Source organism: Orcinus orca, chromosome 2 (genome assembly GCF_937001465.1).
Source record: "Orcinus orca chromosome 2, mOrcOrc1.1, whole genome shotgun sequence".
NCBI lineage: Eukaryota > Metazoa > Chordata > Mammalia > Artiodactyla > Delphinidae > Orcinus > Orcinus orca.
The window spans coordinates 75,332,361-75,355,258 of record NC_064560.1 but is presented as its reverse complement, the minus strand read 5'-3'; the positions used below and the strand labels follow the sequence as shown (position 1 = coordinate 75,355,258).

Sequence of the window (22,898 nt, the reverse complement as noted above, 5' to 3'; positions counted from 1 at the left end):
AAAAAGCAGACCTCGTTCACAACTTCAGCCAAAGGTGGGAAATACCCAGGAATGATCCTGATAAAAAAAAAAAAAAAAGGAAGACCTTGATGATGCAAACTACAAAACTTTGCCAAAGGGCATTCAAGAAAGCCTGAAAAAGTGAAAAGGTGCCCTAATGTCCCAGGATGGCAAGACTCAAAACTTCAGTGATGCCAGTTCTCCCCAGATTAATCAATTTAATCAGTACAATCCTAAACTAAAAGGACTTGACAAACCAAAATCATATGGAAGAGTAAAGTCCTCCAAAAAGACTAAGGAAAGGAGGGAAGGAGAATTGGCTTATTCCTTCCACTCACTCTCCTCGCCTTGACAGAGGCAGAGTTTTTTCTTAACACCCTACAGCCTTTTCACCTGAATCAGTATTGTCCCCTCCGAAATAGTCACTCACCTTGGGAGGGTATATCCTTATTTCATCAATGTAGCCATCATTCTAAACTGCTTTGGAATTTCTACCTGGAAACAGCTTCAGACACCCCCCTCCCCCCTTCTATAGACTACTTTCCCAGGCAAAAATCAACATGGCTTTATGGATTTTTTTTTTTTTTTAAGTAAAATTTGCAAACGTCATTTGACTTCCAAGTCTATGGAAGTAACAACACACATGTTTGCGTGCATTGGCTCTGGATGGGCTGATGGAATGCTCTGAGCAGTGGGGGCATCATAGGAAGAGGCTGAGAGCCTCCCGAGGAGGTGCCGCTTGTTTGTTCTTGTGCTTATGTTGGGGGCCATCCCCTCATGCCAATGATGAATGCCAATGAGGCAGTGGGGGGAAGGGCACCAAAGGTAGCCTCTGTTCTGTGTGCTAGTGGGCTGTTATGTAGACCTAGATGCTCGTGTGCTGCTTTCACTTCACAGCCATTAACTGAGCCCTACTGTGTGCCCAGCCTGCTCTGAGAGCCGGTGGAGCAGAGGAGGGCAAGACCATCTCACTGTATCAGGACCACCTTCGTCATGTGGGAGCAGGACCACAGCTGCAGGGGCTGGTGAGCCCATAGGAGCTATTTGGGCCAGGAGACAGCTTTTCACTGAGATGACCCAGCTGTAACCCCAGGGCCTGCATCCCTCAGGCCTTCACCAAACCCAGGCTGTGGGATGCACAGGAAGCTGAGCAGGAGTGGACCTGCTGCTGGGAGACAAAGAGAAACAGGGAGCTATGCCACAGGCTACCACCATCACCCTTTTCCTGTGAAGGCAACACATGGTGTAGACTGGTGGTTGTCTGTGATTATCCTCACAGCTGTCCTGGATGGGGTGACCGCCTGCCAAGAGCAGTTGGGCTGCTAAGGCTTCCATGGAGCCTCTGTTCAGGGGTCCCATTCTCTCAGTCCCTGGGCCATATCTGCCAGAACAGGCGTGTTCTGTTCAGTTAGCTCGTTGCAGAAGAGAAATGGAATTTAAAGGCATATGATAGGGTAAAAACTGTTCAACTTGCCATGAGCCTCCCTTCCCTTTTGTGTGACCTCTCCCCGCTTCCCTCATTAACTCCCAGCTCTCTGAGGGCACCTGAGTTTTCAGCTTGGGCACAGCCAGCATTCCTTCACTCAGACATGTGCTTAGAAGCAGCAAGACTCTCATCTCTTCCAGATCCCACTACTTGCCAGGCGCTTTGGTGTCTGTTTGACCATGAGGAATGCTCATCCCCATTCCTTCAGAATGTAAACTTTCTGGAAGCAGGGGCCTTGCCTGTGCCGGCATCTGGGACAGCATCTTGTCATAGAGAGCATTTGACACGTATTTGTTGAATGAATGAATGACATTAAATACCATGAGCCCTATTTAGTCATAGATAAGGAAGCAGAGGCTCAGAGGTGTAACGCTGTTCCCTCAAGAGGCAGAGCTGGAATTTTCATTCGGGTTAGTCTGACTCCAAGCCAGGCCTTTTCAAATACAGTGCTCTACTTCTACATGAAAAGGGGGATTTCATACCATCCTCCTGAGGGTGCACGGCCACAGGCATGCATGCACGCATGCACGCACCCATGCTCATTGACCAGAATAGGGGATGGAATTGCCCATGCTTTGTTTTCTTTTTCTATCTCTGATCCCAGTTAGTTGAATTTTTGTTAAATTAAAAGTTTAAGGCCCATTTGAAGTGGATCTCGTGTGTGTGTGTGTGTGTGTGTGTGTGTGTATGTGTATGCATATATTTATACACAAACACATGCAATCCCAGGCAAGACTACTTTGAGGGAAGGCCAGACCTGACTCATACTTGACATCAAAATCCCATCTATATAAACCTGAAAACGTGAGTGTTTTTGTGATTTCAGTACTTTGGCTAGCTAAGAGAGATATATACTATATACTGTAATGTGCCTTATCCATCTTCACCTACTATGATGTTATCCATTATAGCAAAATGCACTGAACACCAACACTATATTGGTTGTTATTTACCCAGTAGTGATTCAGAATTCCATGGTGTTTTAAGATTATTTGTATTATGATGGTCCTGTATGTGGTGGAGGTGGAGGCCCTAGATCTACTCTGGTAGTTGCAGTGTTCCTGAATCCCTACAAGCTGGTGAGCTCAGTTTCCTGTATAAAAATAAAAGGAAAAAATTCTCTGAGGTGAGAGAATGTTGATGCTATGTTCCCTATAAATGGGGTTATTGATGATCCTGACAATTAACCCTGTTATTCAACCTGTATAAATGAGTGTAGCCTGGTACCCCTGGTGACTTTTGACCCTTGTAGATAAAGTTTCTGTGTAGCTACAGTTTGAGGGCACAGTCTGGTTCTTGGCAAAGAGGTAGTGGCAGTAGAGAATTTCCCTTCTAGTGTAATGCTGAGGTGTTAATTATTATTTAATTAATTAACAATAATGAATACAAACCTGCCTGTCATCTCCTAGAAACTGCCATGGGCCATTCCTGTTATTATAGAGTCAGTAAACATTTATTGAAAAGGGACTAGCAGGCAGTATGCCCCCAGGGTGACTGAAGCAGGACTCCGGCCAGCCCTGACCCCTCCACTGGAGAGGGTCCCCTCATGGGAGCCATTTCCTGGGTTTTTCATTCCACCCCAAGCACTCGTTTTACAAACACAGCCAAGAGTACTTTGAGGGGAGGCAGACCTGGCTCGCAAACCTGACATCAAAACACCAAAGTGTCCAAAAGACAGACAGACAGGCTCTGAGCCAGGTGAAACTGAAGCGTCCAAAATGGCACAGGTACCAGGCCCAGAACACCTAGTATCCCCGATGCCTTCCAGGGTTTGGAGTGAACCTAGTACAGGGGGAGCATTGCCTTTCAAAATCCCCACATGGTATATATTGGATTTCCTGAAGCAATTTCAGAGCAATGTGTTCTTTTGTTTTAAGATAAAATCTACTCAAGGCCATTAAGTTATTATTGTGTCTGATAAATCTGGACCACATGTGACATGAGGCCCGTCTGTGTCCTTAATCTCAGTCACTTACTGTGTGTGCTTAATGCTACATGTTTTTGTTAAATATAATGTTACCACAGACATAAACCTAAAATAACATGAATTTTTTCAGTCAAGTGATCTTTAACTTAAACTAAAAATAGCCTAAACCGTAGTTTATGTAGACCTCAAATATCAGGACTCCCACCCCAATGCGAGTTCAGCAAACTGTAAATTTATGAGGCACTTGGTTAGCATTTGAACATTTTAAACCAGATCAAGCACAATCTGTATTAGAGACAAGCTCCAGAAAGCCCAAGAGTTGCACTCCTGGCTGATCCTGCTGACTGGAACATTCCTTAGGGAAGTCCTTCTCTGGGGGCTGGCAGAATGAACCGTTAACACAACACCCTGCAGGCATAGGGGTGTCGAGGGCGCAGTCAGCGTTTCTCAGCACTTTTGTAAACATAGTTTTGTCTCCGGAGAGACCAGGTTCTCTGGCCAGCAGGGTCTGGAATGTGGGCGAAAGAACCTCTTTGATTTTACAAGCAGCTTGATCACCGGAGAAAAGTTGGAAGCATGTCACAAGTGAAACATTCCTCCATGTGTGGCGAGGCCATTCTGCCAGGGCTTGGATCTCCTCTGATGTGGTTTCCCAAACAACAGGGAGCATCTGGTGGCTGCTCAGGATGGTGGGAGAGGGTTTAGGATAGTGTGTTAATTCTCCCTGGGATTGGATTCTCCAGGGTCTGCAGTGATGCAGTTTGACCTGCTCCACATGCTGTGCTTACACTATGTCCTTAGAGATGGAGGTTGGAGCCATTTTTCTCATGAGACGTTGTATTTCTGTAACCTCTACACGTACGGCAGAGTTCCCTGAAAGCCATCAACATTTTCAGATCTACCCATTTGAAAACACTATCACCACTTTTATTTATAGATACCAAGTCAAACCCTAAATCAAATTTAAGCTGACTTTTAATATCCTTTGCTACATGCAGTTGAAAAACCAGTCAGTTCCTATGTTTCCTGAAACAGAGATAGAGGTATAGATATAGATATAGATATAGGTATAGATGTAGCTATAGATACAGATACAGATACAGATAAAGATATAGATATCAAGCAGGAAAAAATATAAAAACCTGAGTAATGACATTGAAAAATTATTCTTATTGGTCAGATGTATCTGATAATTTCTTGGTTCTCTACTTAACCCTAATTGGATGGATTCTTGACATCTCAGCAGGAGAGCAAGACTGCATCTACCCAGAGATGGTTTTCATTTTTCTGTTGAGCAAGCTGCTGCCACCCTAGATACCATGCATGAGGATCCTCCGATTTTTTGATGTTTACTGCTGCATTAAATAGTTAATCCATTTGATAAATATTTAGAGTGCTTGCTCTGTGCCAGTCACTCGTGGATAGGCTGGGATGGAAAGCTGCCTTGAGGGCACCTGGTGGGGTGGAAGAGCCTGTGGGAAATCCCAGGAGCGGGCATTTTTCAGGAAGAGGTTTGGCAGGAGAGGCCTGGACTGAGGGGAAGGTGGAGCCAACATGTAGGCGGCACTGCAGAAGCTTTCCTTTCTGACAAGATAGCAGGATAGTTGTTGGTCAGCTGACCCATTAACCAAAAAATTGGTTCAAATGGGGAAATGTAAAGAAATTATACCTATGTTCTTAAACATTTTGTCATTTTGTTTTAACTTAAGCCATGAAAACGTTCATTTTTTTCACCGGTTTTGTGGTGGGAGTGAAAGCCTTTTCTTTGAAAGAAGCCGATTGGGCTTCCATAACCTTCACAGAAACCACAACTATAATGTGATGACTTTAAATCCAGTTTCTTTCCTTTTCTTTTTTTCTTTTTTAGATTCAGCAGAATTTGAAAGACCCATGTGAAGCAGTCTAGGGGCAGATTTTTGTGATTTTTTCCTCATCTTTTACAGTTGTCTGCCCACACCCAACTTGGCAGCCTATTGTAGCTAGTAGCTAAATTAGTCTTTATGAAAACAACTTAACTTTTATTCTCATATTTCGTTGGTTAACACAACATGTAGCCACATGTATTGATTGAAGCAACAGAACTACTGACATAAATAGGTTTGAGTATAAATACTGTTGACCCTTGGTAAGCGTACCCTCAACTATGGGAACAGACACGTGTGGGTGACCAGACGGGGCCCTGCCTGCCTGGAGCAGGAGCTCGGATGCCAGGCCGTGTTGTTCCAGGGACGGGGGTGGCATCAGCTAATCCAGCTCCACGTGGGGGTGGCCAAGGGAGCCTCTCTGTATAGGAGCATGGAGTGGCCTGAGAGTGTGCAGAGCAAGAACACAGAGGAATTGATGAAAGATGGTCAGAGACATATGAGGAAAACTGGGAAAATATGGCTGCAGAGAAGCATTTAGAACCTCTTTTCATAATTACCTCTGTTTGTGTCTGTCTCCTCTCCCACGCTGACTTGAGGTCAGGGGTGGCTTATTGTACACCATTGTTTCTTCTCCTTCTAGTCCATTCCCAGCACTCGAGAAACCTCTCATAAATATGTTTGAATGAATGGAAGTGTGTGTGTTTTCCACGGGGCTGTTGACAAAGAGTGAGCAATCCTTATGCACAGTGAGTCTCTCCCCTGGAAGTCATGGGTCAGCAGACTGTGGGCCACCTGATCACGTGTGTTCTGTGTCTCGGCTTTACCCCACTGACAGCGTGTATGTGAACTGAGATCATTGTTCAGCTCACATTGCATGTCAGCCTCCCTCGTCTAAGCCAGCATCCTGGTGTCTTCCAGGTACAACTGGGTGGGAAGGTGACAGGTATGATCTTGGTGGACCCAGCTATAGTGATATGAAAGAAAAGCCATAATTGTTCATGAGTTTTCATAAGTCAAAGTCTTGGTTGGTTCCCACTACACGTTAGCATAGTGACTTCTCTGCAGGCAGTGAAACACTAGATCATTAATGCTAGGATATGTTAATGTGGAAAAGCAAGTCCAATCATCAGAACTATAATATTGCAGTTAATGTAATTGGTTCATTCATTTATTATTCATTTGTTTTGTGAATGCTGTCTGTTACATGGTCAATCAGTCTTCATTCACTGGGTAAGCAAGTCATCACCCTCTCTATTTCTCTATAAGCTTGTGACTCCTGGTCTGCTCTGTGAGAGTGGCAGAGAACCAGGTATCACCTGTGCCACCTTTTGTGTTTAAGACATGATTTAGGTTAGCATAGTGTGCTAGAACCTGGATGAGGAGATGAGAAGCCTGTAATGAGTGTCCTCTCCCCTCCTTTCCCTCGGGCAGCTTGGGAATGAACCACGATGACGACCACTCCTCCTGCGCTGGCAGGTCCCACATCATGTCGGGAGAGTGGGTGAAAGGCCGGAACCCCAGCGACCTCTCCTGGTCCTCCTGCAGTCGAGATGACCTTGAAAACTTCCTCAAGTAAGTCCTTGAATTGTTCTGTGCAATCAATGCAATAGAAAGTACTACAATACTTCCTAAAGACACGATAGTTGGAGTCTCAGTCAGTGTGAGCAGAAGTGAATCTCTTAGAATTCTCAGCTGGTCAAGCTTCCTCCCAAGTGTGCATCTGGTATGACACTGGGCACCCAGCTGGTGATCATAAAACTTATCGATGGAAATGTCAATGCAGTGACTGTATCTTGACAAGATTTCATTTCACTTCTCTGCATTATTTTGACTGTGGGTGGGCACCACCCTAGTGACACACTTTGGCTACTGTAGAACAGGGCATTTCCACAACACTCAGGCTGCTTCCCTGGACAGGAGTCCATCTGCTGGGAGGAGGGCTTGCTCACCTTCCTCACTTGTGGGACTGGGATGAGTTTATCTCATAGCCACTTTCTTTCCAGAATGTGTCTGCATCACTCCATTCTCAGACTTCCGTGGAAGAATTGGCCATCTGATGTCAGAACTTTGTCAGACAGAGTCTGTGCTCATATACAATGTGGATCCCTTAGTGTCAGGGCCTCAGGGCTGAACTTACAGGTTTGACAGGCAGACCCTGATTGTTTCACCACTTAATTGCATCATCTCTACACCCCATGGTGACTGAAGGGGTCAGTGAGTCTCTCCTACACACAGAGCTGTCCAACAACACAGTGGAGTGCCCAGTGAACTCAGGGAGGAGGACCAAAGGCATCACTCTGGCTTCATCCTGGGTCTTCTTTCATGAGGTTTCCTGTGGTTGGGAAACTAAGTGGTACACAGGGCTTAAAAATGGGCTCATTAGGGACTTCCCTGGTGGTCCAGTGGGTAAGACTGCACGTTCCCAATGCAGGGGGCCCAGGTTCAATCCAGGGTTGGGGAATTAGATGCCACATGCATGCTGCAACTAAAGATCCTGCATGCTGCAACTAAACATGCCACAGCGAAGATCCCACGTGCTGCAACTAAGACCTGGTGTGCCAATAAATAAATAAAAATAATAATTTTTAAAAATTGCCTCATTAGTTTTAATGTAGTCTATTTCCTACTGAGTACTTGTATCACCAAATCATAATGCAATGTTGGAAGCCACTTGACATTATTTCATTTTACCCAGAAGGGTCAGTGAAACAAAGGTATTTTCATCTGCTCACATATACAGTACTGGTCCCACTGACTTTGTTGAAGTGTCCCATGAGTTTGAGCCCAGGAGAGGTGAACCAGTATCAGCCTGTGTGTATTGCATGCGTGCAACTCTTTTCTTCAAGAATCTTGGCAAGAGGCTGGGTTTTCTTTTTACTACCATCTGCCTTGTTTTAGGAATTAAAAAATAAAAGCATTCAAGTATTTAACTCCTAATGGAGCCGCAGCCACACAACCCCCAGTTTAATTTTTCAGAGCTGTTCTCAACATCTCTGAACATTTCCATCCTGGTTGAAATCCCCAAGTCCTTTGCACAGTGTGCCACCAGCCAACTTTCATGGCCAGGTGGGGCATCTGGACCAGCCAGCAGCCATGGCCCCCCAAGAAAATCTACAGAATTGGAAATAAGCTTGCCTATTTATTTATTTATTTAAAAGAAAACAACCCTACTCCAATTGTTTCTTTATTCATAGTGACTTTTGCTAAAGCCACATTCTAAGAAAATATCATAGGACTCTATTTCAAAAGTATTTTCATCCAAGAAAGCACTCAGACTCCCTGACAAAAATACATTAGCCATGTGGGTGATAAGCCCAGGCCCTTTCCTAGTTGCCCAGTTCTCATGGCCTCCAGAGTAAAGATCTGCATTCAGCTATGTGGAAAAAGAGCAAAAAGTGCAGCCCATGTGTCTGGTGCCTGGTCATCTCCCCATAAATAATTTGGAGGTTCCTGCTTCTCGGTGACTGAAAAAGCAGGACAAAAACCTGGGTGGTACATTTGCAAACCAACTTGCCTCTCGGCTGTTTCAGGTCAAAAGTTAGCACTTGTTTGCTGGTCACAGACCCCAGGAGCCAGCACGCAGTGCGCCTGCCCCACAAGCTGCCAGGCATGCACTACAGCGCCAACGAGCAGTGCCAGATCCTCTTCGGCACCAATGCCACCTTCTGCAGAAACATGGAGGTAAGCAGCCTCAGGAGGGGAAGGCTGGCTCAGGAAGGAGCACCTGGCTTCTATGGGAGGATACAGGCATTTACACTCCACACACACACACACATAAACATATGTGCATACGAGCATGCACATACATGCACACGAATATACCTCATGAACAGCTTCACGGGGCACCCAGAGTGAGCCACACACATACATGTGCATGAACACATACACACACATGCACACATAGGCAGGGGGATGGTTCAGAGTTACTGCTGACACCAATAGCCTAATGTTTTATTTTGTTTTGTTTTTTAATCCAAAGGTATTTCTTTTTTAGTAGCCTGTCTTAACATGAAAACAGTAAGACACTAGGAAAAAGTAAATTAGCCTATTCTTGGAGGTGATATCAAACCAGGCACAGATATAGAAGAGAGCTAAAAACTACTGGACGTTGGAGAGTGTCATATTGAGAACATTTAACAAATAATAAATTGATTATATGATAATAGTATTAATTATCCCATTAAAATGTTACCATTTACTGAACAATGCCCAGATGCTTTGCCCTAAAGCTTCCAATGTGCCTGATATCAATTAACCCTTACCACAGACTCCCGAGGTTACTGCCAGGGTACAGGGTACTTACTACTCCCAGGGTACAGATGATAACATCAAGCCTCAGGGGTGAACTGATCATTCAGAATGGCTTGGCCAGTAGATAAGTAGAGGATTTGACTCAAGTCTGTTCACCCCCAGAGCGTGCACTTTCTCACCGTACTGCAGACAGCTGGGCCACTTCTGTGGGTGGGGGGATGTGCTCAGGCCCTGGGGCAGGCTGTCTCCATGCTGGAGCCCCAGGGGAGGGCCAGAGCAGCCTGTGGCTCAGCCAGCAGTTGGCAGCTGGCTCAGGGATGGATGCGGAACCAGCACCATCATGGGGCAGGAGGACAGGAGCAGGAGAACCAGCCTGGGATGTGTGGGACTCAGGAGCCACCCAGTGGCAGTTGGCCTGGAGCTCAGGGCAGCATCTAGTCCCAGGGAGGCAGCCTGCAGGGCTGGATGGGTGCCCAGAGCAAGAACTCAGGACGGGAGCAACTCCAAGACAGATGGATAGACCCGGACTGTGCCTTCAAAATGAGACCCCGGGATCCCGGCCAGCACAGCAGGTCAGCCTGGACTCCAGGAGGCGGGATGCTGCCTCTTGAGCGTTTCCTGGCTATGCGTGAATTGGTTCAGGAAATCTGGGTGGAATCTGCAGGTGGGGCACTGCCTGCCATTGTGTGGAGTATGGAAAAGGGCCGTGCCTCACAACCAACCTAGCACCTCCTGCTAGCTGTTTCCTCAAAGGGCATTTATTCACAGGGTTGTCCTGAGTCTTCCTCTTCCGTTCCCCTGTGGAGGTGCCAGCAAGGGTCTCTTCCAGGCCCTGGTAACAGGAAGCTGTCTCCCACTTCACACCCAGCCACAGCTGGGTTGAAGGACACCTCCCTGGGGAGATGGGACCAGCCCCCGGATCCGATCATCCCCAGTGGTCTGCTACGATGTCTGGTGCTCACCATCAGCCTTGACCGTTGAGGCTTGACCATTGAGGCACTCATTCATGTACCATAGGCTGGCCAAGAGGCATCCTGTTTGTCTGTCCCAGCCTTCAGTCACTTAAAGTGCATGATGGCACAGAACTATCAGAGAGGGCGGGTTTCAGAGGGTCGTTTGATGGTGTGGTGACACCAGGAGATCCACGTGCATGGTACCCCAGTAGAGGATGCCGAGCATTCGAGAAGGGTAGACGTGCCCCGGGCACCCAGAACGGAGAAGAGGGAAGCGCCCAGCTGAGTCAGCGGACACACAGTGGCCACTCTGCCCACTGTGGAGTCTTCCCTGGCCAACAGGATTACCTGGGGCGGGAGCTGGACAGAGGCTGCCTCCTCCCAAAGAGCCGCAGCCATTCCCTTCTAGGAGCCAGGCTGTTGCACATCAGTTGGGTGAGGAGAGATAGGAGGAGGGAGGTACCACTACTGGTGGCTCATGATCTTCTAGGCTAGACTCTTTCCATGCACTGTCACATGAAACCCTGACTGCAACCCTTGAGGGCAGGGGCTTTGAACTCCACTTAGCAGATGAGAAAACAGAGGCTGAGAGAGGCTTGGTAATGGACCAAGGTCAGTCAGCCAGAAAGGGATGGGCTGAAGACCAAGCCCAGGTGTGAGTATTCCTGCAGGAGAAAAGGCAGGCTCCATTCATTCAAAGACAGATTCCAAAGGAGAGAAAGGTAACCTGGTATTTTATTTTCCTTCATTAGCAACTTTTTGTTTGAAGAGGACAGTGAGAGGTCAGCAAAGCATGTTTAGCTCAGCTGTGTTGCTCCTTTCTCCCTAGAAGCTCAAAATACAACTATATAAAGTGAGCTCTTTTGTAAGTTAAAATGCAGCTGAACATTTATTCCTACAGCTCACCAAGAACCACGAAATATGCCTTCCTGCTTGCCTTTTCCTTGAGAATTCCACCAGTACCAAAACAAAGTTGACATTTTCCTCCCCAAATCCTAGCAGTGTTACCGACCAGGGTTCTTGGTCTCCTTAATCAATAGAAACTGATCAGAGGCCAGACAAGATATTCAGGCGAGGCTTTATTGGGGCCCCTGCTACAGCATGGGGGTAGTGAGAACAAGTAACAGGTTCCTTTGCTTGCTCGCTCCCTGAGGTTTCATTATATGGGGTGAGGGTAGGGATGGATCCAGGGGTCGGGCTGGAGGGGTGGCCTAGGTGATTTGACCACCCCTTTGGTGGTGTTGTGTGCAGGGGGCATGTGCAGTATCCTGCTTCTGCTCCCGACACCCTGTTTTTTACTCCTGGCTCTTCAGAAGTGGCAGTTGATTTGCTTTGGTCTTTTTGTATCTTGCTGTACAGAATTTGCCCCAACTGCGCATGCACATGGTTTGTTTGTTTTTAATTAATTAATTAATTTGGCTGCGCCAGGTCTTAGTTGCTGCATGCAGGATCTTTTAGTTGCGGCATGCGAACTCTTAGTTGCGGCATGTGGGATCTAGTTCCCTGACCAGGGATTGAACCTGGGCCCCTTCCCCCCCTGCATTGGGAGCATGGAGTCTTAGTCACTGGACCACCCGGGAAGTCTGCACGCAGTTATTTTTAGTCCCTTATAGTTTCTTTGTATTTTGTTGCTTGAGGAGACATTTGTCCAGGTGCAAGCACTGCAGCAGAGGGTCCCAGGTCCCAGGTCCCAGCCTGTCTCAGCAGGAATGACTCCTTAGAGGTGTGGAGGTGCTCAGCTGACTCAGCATCAGCCTTAGCTGGTGGTGATCATCCTGCTTGCAAGGCTGGTGGTGCTACCTTCAGCACAAATATACCAGTTAGAAAACGGTAACTTCTCATGCTGGGGAAAATGTCATACTAATATCAACGAGACACTGGTGGATGAGAGAGGCAGTTGCCTGCTGGGACCCAGGACTTGGGGATGCTGCCCTAGCCCTGGGACACCTCGTTGGAATCTCACCCAGGCACCACCCTGTGGGATTCTAAAGCTCGCTTGATTGGTGTTTTGCTCATTTGTGCGCTTATAGGTCTGTGTTTCAGTTGATGTTCAGCATAACAGGAGGCACACATATGTTGTACTGTTCCTTTCTTCCTCCTGTCCTCATCCCCTTATTCGCTCCCTTTCATCTATTCTGTTCCAGTTCTACTTGTCTTCCTCCTCTTCCTCGAACCCACAGGGCACGCTCCTGGTGGGGATGCACTCTGCTTCCTGCTGGCTGTTACCTCTACTTGGACGGTCCTCTCTCAGTTGTCCACATGACTGAGCCCCTCATCTTTTTTGAGTCTTTTGTTTGTCTGTTTGTTTGTTCATATGTAACCTCCTCAAGGAAGCCTACCACGCTATTTAAAATTTCCATTAGATAACTCTCCCCTGCCACCTTTGTGGCACCCAGATCTCCTGATCCCCTAAGGGAAAACCCTGCTTTCATAAACTTATCATCTTTTAACCTGCTATATAATTTGCTTGTTTATATGACTATTGTGTTGATAATCTCTCTCTTCTAGATTTTAAATCCTTCAAGGGTAATAATCTTACTTTTCCTCAACAGTATTTTCCAACTGCCTCAGCCAGTGCCTGGCACATGGTAGATATTCAAGTATGTGTTGCTCTGAAATCCATTCATGACCCTAACGGTAAATTTAAGTTCTTATGTGACTTCACCCAACCACTGATGATACTGGACACGTTCACAGGCGAGGGAGGAACCCTTACAGGCCTCCCCGTAAAATGAATTGGCTCTCTAAGCCTGAGTCCACATTTCTCCATCTGGTTCACCAACATACATGTAAGACTCTGTCAAATATCTTGCAAGCGTTCATACAAACCTTTCCTGTGGCTTCTTCCCAAGACAGTACAAGTCTGATAGTGAGAGACTGCAGCCTGCTTCCTAATGGCCGTGCATTAATTAATACCCTCATTGTTAAAATCTGAGACTCCTGGTGAATTAATACACGTAAGGTGCTGAGAACTGAGTCTATCACAAAGTAAGCACCCAATCATATGAGCTGATGAATGTGTTGCTGTTACCTTTCTGGATAACACTGGCTCCCCACTATGGGGGCACAGAACTAAGCTATCTTTGTACATCTCCAGGATCAGCATTTTTCTATATTGAACTCCTCAGGGCCATGAAAAATTAAACATTATACAAAACTCCAGAGACCTTCAGCGCCAACCGAAATGTCGTGTAATCCAATTGATCTCTATAACCATCATTATTCTTTAATGCCCTTGAGGATTGAAATGGATATCATGTAATGAAATGATCGTGGTCCCAATATTGCCTTTAAATTTCTTATCCTGACATCTGCCTTCAGCCAAGATGGAGTATCAGGGACCAGATTTATCTTCCCACCTGAAGCAACTAAGAAATCAGATGAAATATACGGAACAGCAATTTTCAAGACAGTGGCCATCAAGCAAGGAAGGACTGTGATCCTTGGGAGATGTGAAACAAATGAGGTGAACCCTCTGATTGTCCTGGCTTACTGCCTGGGCCGTCTCCAGGCTGTGGCATAGAGAGGGAGGGCTGTGAAGAAGCAGCAGACTTCTTGAGTTGAAGAAACAGAGCCAGGAGTACTGGGGGGCTGAGGCAGCTATGTTCACAGAGTAGGGTACCACAGACAAAAGAGCTTTACAAAGAGAGAACCTGAGAAATCTGCACAGGATCTGCACAAATCTTCAGTTTAGTACTGAGAAACACGTGTGTGAGAAAACTACCCAAGGCCAGGAAAAGAACCATCTGAAAATCTTAGAGGGAACAATCTCTGAGGCTCACATGGGCATCAGGTAGTGTACACAGAAGGGTGTTGTATCAGTAGAGTGGCAAAACTAGCCCCACACTAAATGCTGATCTGGTCCCACCCAATAAATCTTAAAAGCAAAATCTGAAAGGATCTAACTGTTTCCAAGTAATTTAGACAAGTCCTAGAACAAAGCTCAGAAACATTTATAGAAATAGAAAAACAGCACTCAGCAAAATAAAATTCACAATGTCTAGCATCAAATAAAAAATTACCAGGCCTTCAAAGGAACAGGAAAATACATCCATAATGAGGAGAAAAATCAATCAAAACTGACCTAGAAATGACACAGGTGATAGAATTAGTAGACCACAGCATTAAAACAATAATTATAACCATATTCCAGGTTCAGGAAGGTAGCAAAAAGAAAGATTGAACATGTTAAGTAGAGATATGGAAGATATGGAAAAGATCCTACTGGTATTTCTAGAAATGAAAACTACAATATTTAAGATGAAAGATACCCTGCTTGAGATTTCTGGCAAATGAGAGATTGCAGATGACTGCTGAAGATAAAGCAATTGAAGCTATCCAAAGTGAAATACAACGAGAAAAAAGACTGAAAACAAAGAGAACTGTGGGACTTCAGGTGGCCTAAGACATGTGATTGATGCCCTGAAGGAGGTGAGAGAGGACTAAAATAATATTTAAAGAAGTAATGGCTGACAGTTTTTTCAAATTTGATGAAAATCACAAGCCCACAGATCCAAGATGCTCAATGAACCCCAAGAAACATGAAGAAATCAAGACCAAAGCGCATCATAATCAAATTGCTTAAAAGTGGTGATGAAGAGAAAATCTTAAAAGAGCCAGAGGAAAAAAGACAAGTTATGTAGAGATAAGCCAAGGTAGGAACGACAGCATATTTCTCATTAGAAACAATGCAAGTGAAGAAAGACCATGGAGCAGCATCTTTAAAGCACTGAAAGAATAAAAGCCTGCCACCTTAGAATTCTATACCTTTTTAATAGGAAAAAAAAATTACTACCAACTAGATGCCATGAAAAAGAAGGACAACACTCATAGCCAGGAGTTTTAGGGGAATGAATATCGTGAAGACATTACAACTCCAAAAATCTGGAGGAATTTCTTAAAAACCACACACATGCATGCCAGTTGGGAAAGCTGCTGTCTGTGTTCCCAAGCCCTGGCTCCCCCAAGGCTGTGTCCATGAGGAGGACTTCCCTGGCAACCCCCTCAGCTTGCATTCCTGTACCGGGCCTTCGGGGGTAGCTTGGAAAAGCACAGAAACATTAATGAGGCAAGTGGGTTGTGTGTGCGTGCATGTGTGTGAATCTTCTGTCTTAAAACATTTCTAGAACTATAAGCCTATTACAGAAAAGAAAATAATAATGGGGTGTAACACAGTGTGGACACTGCCAAGGGAATGAAACCACAAAACACATTGTTGCTTCAGGAGTTGAACATTTTCTTTTTCTTTTTCTGGAATACAGACCATAAAAATAAGAAGAAAAGAAACTGGATAGATTGTATTTTGAGAAAAATACTAACCACCATGACTACTGGTGGGCAGTTTTCATTTTGCTGCTGCCTCTTATGAGGAACAAAATCTTATCCTTGGCGGAAGGTAGAGGATACGGTCTCAGGGGATCACGTTTCTCATGGGCGCATCTTTGTTATTGTGTAAAAGCAGGGGTTCTGAGCTAGGGTCTGCAGATAGATTTCAGAGGATTTGTGAATAGGGATAGGGAAAAGATCACATCCTTATTTTTCTCCAACCTGTAACCAAAATGAGTATTTCCTTCCATTATGAGTGTAGGCAACAAGCCACAGCAGTCTCAGCAGTACCTGTGACTGTCACGTGATTAGGAATCACAGATCCTTTTCATACTGCATGAAAGTTGTAGCAGCTATTTGGAATTATCATTTACACTCATGACTAGTTCAAAATTACAGTCGTTATTAGACCTAGGGCCAGATCTTATATAATGTGTTGACAAGGAAACACATGTGTTACTATATTAAAAATTTGTATTTTGCATTATATTTGAACTTAATTGTTTTTTTGCTAAACTTATGTATTTTATAATTATTCACTGACCAATATTATTCTGAGAAGGGTTCACAGGCTCCACCATATACTTCAAAGTAGAAGGCCAGGTGCTGGTTGCTAGGCAATGACCAGTCAGCATTTGCTCCCCAAGGGAAGGGCTGCCTTTCTGTGACTATTCCTCTTCTTTAGGTGGAATTTCCAATACTGAACTTCCTTCTGATTGAGCTTCTGTGTGTGTTCTTCTTTTGGCATTCACAATTCGTAACCATTTTAAGACCAGACAAAATTAAGAGCCACTTCCTTATCCAAGGGTATAGGGTAAATAACTTTGGAAAAACATTACAGTTGCTTTGGGAGCAGCCTAGCTTCAAATATTTCTGCTCTCTCAAACATTTGCATACCAGAGAATGAAGAAAAATTAAGATACAGTCCATTTTCATTTCTAGGGCTCTGGAGATCCCCACACCATCATCATCGCATCTTTCATGTCTGTCTGCAGAATGCGGGTATTGTAAGGCACAAAGCTGTGTGTGGAAATATGAACTACCAAAGGAAAAAAAAATTGGCATCAATAGCTGGCATTTGTTGCAGAAGTTATTGGCAAATATAGCTGTCTCCTCTTTTAGCCAATGGTAATGTGATGGTTTTAATTCAATAAAGCATTTCAAGAAAGTCCAAACATTAAAAGTTATAAACATTGGATGGTAAATATTTATTAGAAAGGGGAAATGAACTTTATGCAATTAGCCCAATCCATCTTTTTTTATGATTACAAGTTCCTCCTGTCTACGTCAGCAAATTCACTTGCAAAGCAAAGTCATTATTTAACAAGACTTAAAGCTATTTAAGCTCAGATATTCTGCCAGGTGAAACAGAGGGTGAGAAGGCCGGAAGTAGTTATTATCAGCTGAGAGGAAGAGTGTGCCATTGCTACTGGAGACAGAAGCAAGAAGTGGGGAGTTAGGGCAACGTTCTGCCAAGGATCATGGCATCACAAAGCCCTCAACCCTTTTCAATATGAAAGAGAAATTTATCTGTCCCCCCTCCTCACCTGGTTCCTGGAGATTCTTAGTTGAAAGGTGCTATGTAATGACCACTCATCCCTCCATCCTTCCTGCATCTCAGCAAAACATGCCACCATCACTGCTCCAAAGCCCATGCCTGACTGCCCCACAGGGAAAGGAGGGTGCTGGGAAGTGATGCATAACAGCCTCATTGGTTGACTTGAGCAGGGGTGTGCCAATGTGTCATGGCGTGCACAGTGGACTGAGATGTGCATATTATGCTGTTTTTTAAAAAAAATATTGAGCACAGAAGCTATAAGCCAGTTGTTGCAGGAAGGCAACAGTGTCTAGAATGGTAATCAGCATTAGAGGGTCTTATGCATTCTTTTCTACCTAATGTTCGCTCCTTTGCTCTTTTGCATTTATTTCTCCTGGCCTTCAGCACACCATGGAGGTGCTGTCCATATCACACAGTGGTTAAAAAGATGGGTTCTCCAGTCATGCTGCCCAGGGTCATGTCCTGCCTCCATCTCTTGAGCATGTTACGTAGTCTCTCTATGCCTCCGTTTTCTAATCTGCAAAATGGGAAAAATAATTCTACTTACAGAGCATAGAGTTGTTATGAGAGTTAAGTAACAAATGAACTAGAGCACTTAGCACACAGTAGGTGCTCAGTAAACGTTAGCTATATCATTTTTTCCATCAACTCATTTCCTGGAGTCAGTGGTAGAGGAGATGCTGTTTAGCTGACAGTCTCGTTGCCAGGTCCTTTTCTGCATCTGTCCCTGTCTGTCCTCACCACTCCTCCTGCCACTCTGGGAGCCTGTAACCTCCAGGAATTGCTCTCCAGGGTCCAGTATCTCTCTCTTGGTGTGCTTCCAGTGCCAAGGCTGGGAAGCCTCTTTCTGTCCTTTCCCAAGTCCCAGGGAGACTCTCATGGTCATCTTGATGGATGGAGATCCCTGTGGTGTCCAGGAAGCTCAGGGTGTTGGAATTCCACCTTGGAACCAACAGTATTCTTTTCTCTAATGTTGGTCATTTCTAAACCTGGTGGGTCATTAGAATCTCCTCCAGAGAATGGCAGCAGTGTGTGTGCCTCACTCCGGACCTTCTGTATTAGAATCTCTGGAGGACGGGCTTCAGCTATTTCTTTTTATTCAGCTTCCCCGGAGATTCTCAGGCTCAGCCTGGTTTGGGAACTTCTGATCTAAATAAAACCTGCCCCTTTAATGCCAGTGTACCTGGCCGGGGGCGGTGGGGTGGGGTGGCTGGTGGAACAGGAGCCTTGCCCTGCTCCTCTCAGAGAGACAGGGCCTGGCTGGACACCAGGTCGAAAGCCGCCTTGCCTGCCTCAGTCTCGGCTTCCTGCCCAGCATCTGCCACCTCTCTCAGAACTGTTGAACTTCGGCAGTAGATGGCCCCAATTTTCCGGAAGTGTTTGAACCTTTGCAGTGGACTGCCTCCTCACAAAGCTCTCCAGACTTTGCAAGTTGTGTGTTATCCTTCACTTCTTGCCCACCCTCCTTGCCAGCTGAGTGCCCAGTGCCCCAGCCCTACCCTCACCCAGCAGCACCCACCCCAAGTGTCCCCAGCCAGGTGACAGACTCTGCAACCTTCAGGAACATGGAAGGAGTGACTGGCCTTCCAGAAGTGGGGCTGGCACGCTGGCCTGGGGTAAGGCTTCAAACCACAGTAGTTATGTGTGGAAATTTTGGATGAATAATTTTTCATCCAGCTCTTAGCATTTTATCTCCCTTTTGGCTTATGTTATCAACAACAGATTTCTGAGGACTTTTACATAACCGTTCCCTTCAGTATTGTCTTGAATCAGAGCTGCTCTCCAAACAGTGCATGAAGAGTGTCAAAATAACCTTGAGAGTACTTAGGAGGGAGACCACCAGGTGAAGAAAACGACAAAGCCTTGAAGGCATGAGCAGTCATGTCTTTGTCCTGGGAAATTCAGACCTTCCCCGCATTTCCATGGTACTCCAAGGAAGGAAGCTCAGCCCAGCCTTATTTGTCATGCAGCACCTTGAGGACTTCTGCGGCAAAATGTTCTCCGCATGACTTTCAACAAACCTTAAATGTGGCTAGTGAGGTAACAGATGCTAGAACCAGGGAGCCATTTTCTTTTCCTTGCTCTTTGGACTGGACCCACAGCTTTCCATTTCATTTAAGCCAAAGATTAAGCTACCCAACAATGCTTGCTGATAAAACACCTTAGGCAGAGGGCACAGAGCAGTCCATTCCACCGCAAATAAGAGACAGGGATGAGCTCTGAGGGCCGGCTGACAGGATGGAAGATCGAAGGTGGGGGGCGGGGGAGTGGGGAGAGGAAATTGGGGACCCATAGGCAGTATAACCAATGGGTAAGAGTGTGTTCTGGGGTCAGGACAGGTTCCAGCCCTGCGGCTTGGGCAGGTCACTTAATTCTATTTCCTCGTCTGCAAAACGTGAGTAGTGATAGTTTCTGTCTCATGAAGTTGTGTGAGTAATAGTAAGGAATTCTGTAAAGCTTTTAGCCTGATGCCTGGGCTGGGTAAATGCTTAGAATGTGTCAGCTTTTCTCTGTCTCTGCTGACGCCTTGCACTGCTTGACATATGAATTTATTTGTTCGTTCATTCATTGGTTGATTCACTCAGCATGTCTTCTTTGGGTCTGTACCATGTGCTGCCAGATGTGTGCTAATGAGATGAGGAGGCGATAAGACACAGCTGCTGCCCCCTGGGAGTTCAGGATCGAGGGGTGAGGGTGTGGGAGGTGAGACACATGGGACTGTCAGCCACAGGACCAGTTAGGTTGGAGCACTCTTAGAACCCATCAGGGTTCTTCCTGGTGGGAATGGAGAAAAGGAGGAAAGACTTCACAAGGGTGGGGAAGAATATGGCAGGTGATTTCCTGGCTCTCTGTTAAGATAATTTAGCCCTGGTCCCTTCCCTGGCCTGAGTTCTCTTGAGGGCAGGCAGCAGGTCATGCTCGCTCTCCATGCTCTGTCTCCAGTAGGGGTGAACAACCTGCAGGGAGGTGGACCTGGAGCAGGGCCAGCGAGGTCACCGAGTGTCTGCGGGCTATGGGTAGTCAGGTGCAGACAGGGAAAAGTGAAGGGCAGGAGCTAAACAAAGGTGGAGCTGTGTCGTAGGGGTTTTAGTCCTGAAGGGAGTGATGTATGGTTTAAGTCAAGATCTGTGTTTTCAGAAGATTTTGCAAGTGTGTTGAGCATGAAAAAGATTATAGTCAAGAAGACCTTTGAGGAACTATTGCAGCTGTCCAGCTGAGAGAGGAAGAGGATAAAACAAGGCAGTGGCATTGAGGGTGAAAAGAAAGAATTCACTCTGGAAAAGCCACATTTGCCATTTTTAATTTGTCTAATCAATTCTTTGTAAATATGCACTGTGAGCACTAAATAATTACAACAAAGACCATCTCCACCACAGATGGTTGGTTGGTTATCTGTGTGACTTTTCAGAATTATTTTCTGAATAATCAATATATGCCCAAGGTATAAAATCCAAAATTAACCATTTATATGTTTCCTTTTTCATGCTAATATTAGCATGCTACCATACTGATGTGCATCTTGCTTTTTTTTCTTAACAGTACATTTTAGAGTTGTTTAATACAAATGAAAATTGAGTTGCCCCATGTTTCTTTTTTTATTTTTTTACCACAGATCGTGTTATTTTTAAAACTTTTTATTGTGAGGTAATTTTAGACTTAAAGAAGAGTTACAAAAATAGTACAGAAAGTATACACTTTTTACCCAGCTTCCTTCTCTGTTCACATCTTACATTATCAAAGTCAGGAAATTATTGTGGTATGATCTTAACTAACATACATTTCAGATTTCACCAGTTTCCTCACTATTCTCCATTTTCTGTACCAGGGTCCCATTTTGCATTTAGTTGTCAGGTCTCCTTTGTCTCCTCCAATCTGTGGCAGTTCCCCAGTCTTTCTGGGTCTCTCATGACCTTCACACTTGAAGAGTACCAGTTTGGGTTTGTCTGATGTTTTCTTGGTGCTTGGATTGGGGTTATGCATTATCAAGGAGACCACAGAGATGCCATGGTCTTATTACTGGTGCTGTTACTCTCAGTCACCTGGTTAAGGTGGTGTCTTGCAGTCTTCTCCACTGTAACTTACTGGTTTTCCTTGTGTTATTACTTTTGAGTTCATCTGCATCCGAGTATCCTGATCCCAGCGCTATTGACATCTGAGGCTGGATCATTCTTTGTTGTGGGGTTATTTTGTGCCCAGTAGGATGTTTAGTCTCTACCGGCTATAAGTCAGGAGCATCCCCCTATTTGGGACAACCGAAAAAAGTCTTCAGATGTTGCCAAATTCCTCTGGGGCGGGGTGGAGGGTGTGTGTGCAAAATGGCCCCCAATTGAAAGCCATTAATGTATAAGGTAAATACCTAGAAGTGGGTTAAAGGTCATTTTTGCACATATATATATTTTTGTAATTTTATTCACCTGTAACACAATGTGAAATACACAGAAAAGTGCTCAAATCATAAATGTACAGTCACATTCATTGCCCACAAACTGAACACACCAGCATAACCAGCATGAAGAAGTACAGTGTTTCAACAATTCCAGCAGCCCCCCAAAGCCCCCTTCTGTTCACTAACCCCCAGCGATAATTACTATCTTAATTTCTGATCCCACAGATTAGTCTGCCTGTCTTTTAACTTTATGTGAAATCAGGTTCATGCCTCCATTGTTGATAGGTGTTGCCAGATTGACCTCCCGCAAAAGCTTATCTGTTTACCATCCCACAAACACCACTTGGAGGTGCCCGATTCCCACACCTTCTCCCAGTCTATCTGAGCTGTGCCAATCTAAACAGTCAAGAAATGAGCCTGTTGCAAGTTGAATGGCATTTCTCTTGTTATAAGTTTGAGCATTTCTTCATATATTAAAAATATATAAAAAATTAAAGTTGTGTTATCTTTTCTGTGAACTGTCTTCTTAAATCTTTTTTATATTGTATTATTGATTTTTTTTAGTAATTTGTTAGAAGTTTTAATTACTAAGGAAATTGGCTCTTTAGCTGAAATATGAGTTGCAAATGTTCTTTTTTTCCAGTTTATTTGTTTTTTATTTTGTTTATCATATTTTATGTCAGGCAGAAGTGTGCATGTGTGTGTGTGCGTGTAAAGTGAAATATATGTCTCTTCTTAAGGCTTCTGGTTTTGTGCCATGTTTAGAAAGGTCTTTCCCGCTCCTAAACTGTAAATAAATTGAATTCTTATGGTTTCTTCTAGTACTTTTATGGTTTAATTTTTATGTTTAAATCCTTAATCCAGCAGTCATTTATTTTAGGGTAGGGTGTGAGGTAGGGGTCCAACCTCACTTTCCTTCCAGATGGCTACTCAGGTGGCTCCATACCATTTGTTGAATAATTTAATTCTCCCCATAAATTTGAAATGCCATCTTTATAATATACATTTCTGTATGTCTCATTTTTAAATATATTTTTATATTTTTTAATATTTCTGGATTTTCCAGTCTGTTCCACTAGTGTAATCATGTACCTCTTAATATTTACATACTGTGGCTTTATAAAATATTTTAATACACTAAACATA

General features: G+C 44.7%; 1 protein-coding gene across 5 annotated transcripts in view; it reads left to right on the top strand.

Moving 5' to 3' along the window:
- The window catches only part of ADAMTS17 (ADAM metallopeptidase with thrombospondin type 1 motif 17), a 353,876-nt gene that overhangs the window by 185,074 nt on the left and 145,904 nt on the right, over positions 1-22,898 (top strand). For all 5 annotated transcript variants that reach the window (XM_033431430.2, XM_049706098.1, XM_033431429.2 and 2 more), the window contains 2 exons: positions 6,710-6,850; positions 8,809-8,959. In XM_033431430.2, coding sequence (XP_033287321.1) covers positions 6,710-6,850; positions 8,809-8,959 — 292 coding nt within the window. The remainder of the gene's footprint in view (positions 1-6,709; positions 6,851-8,808; positions 8,960-22,898) is intronic.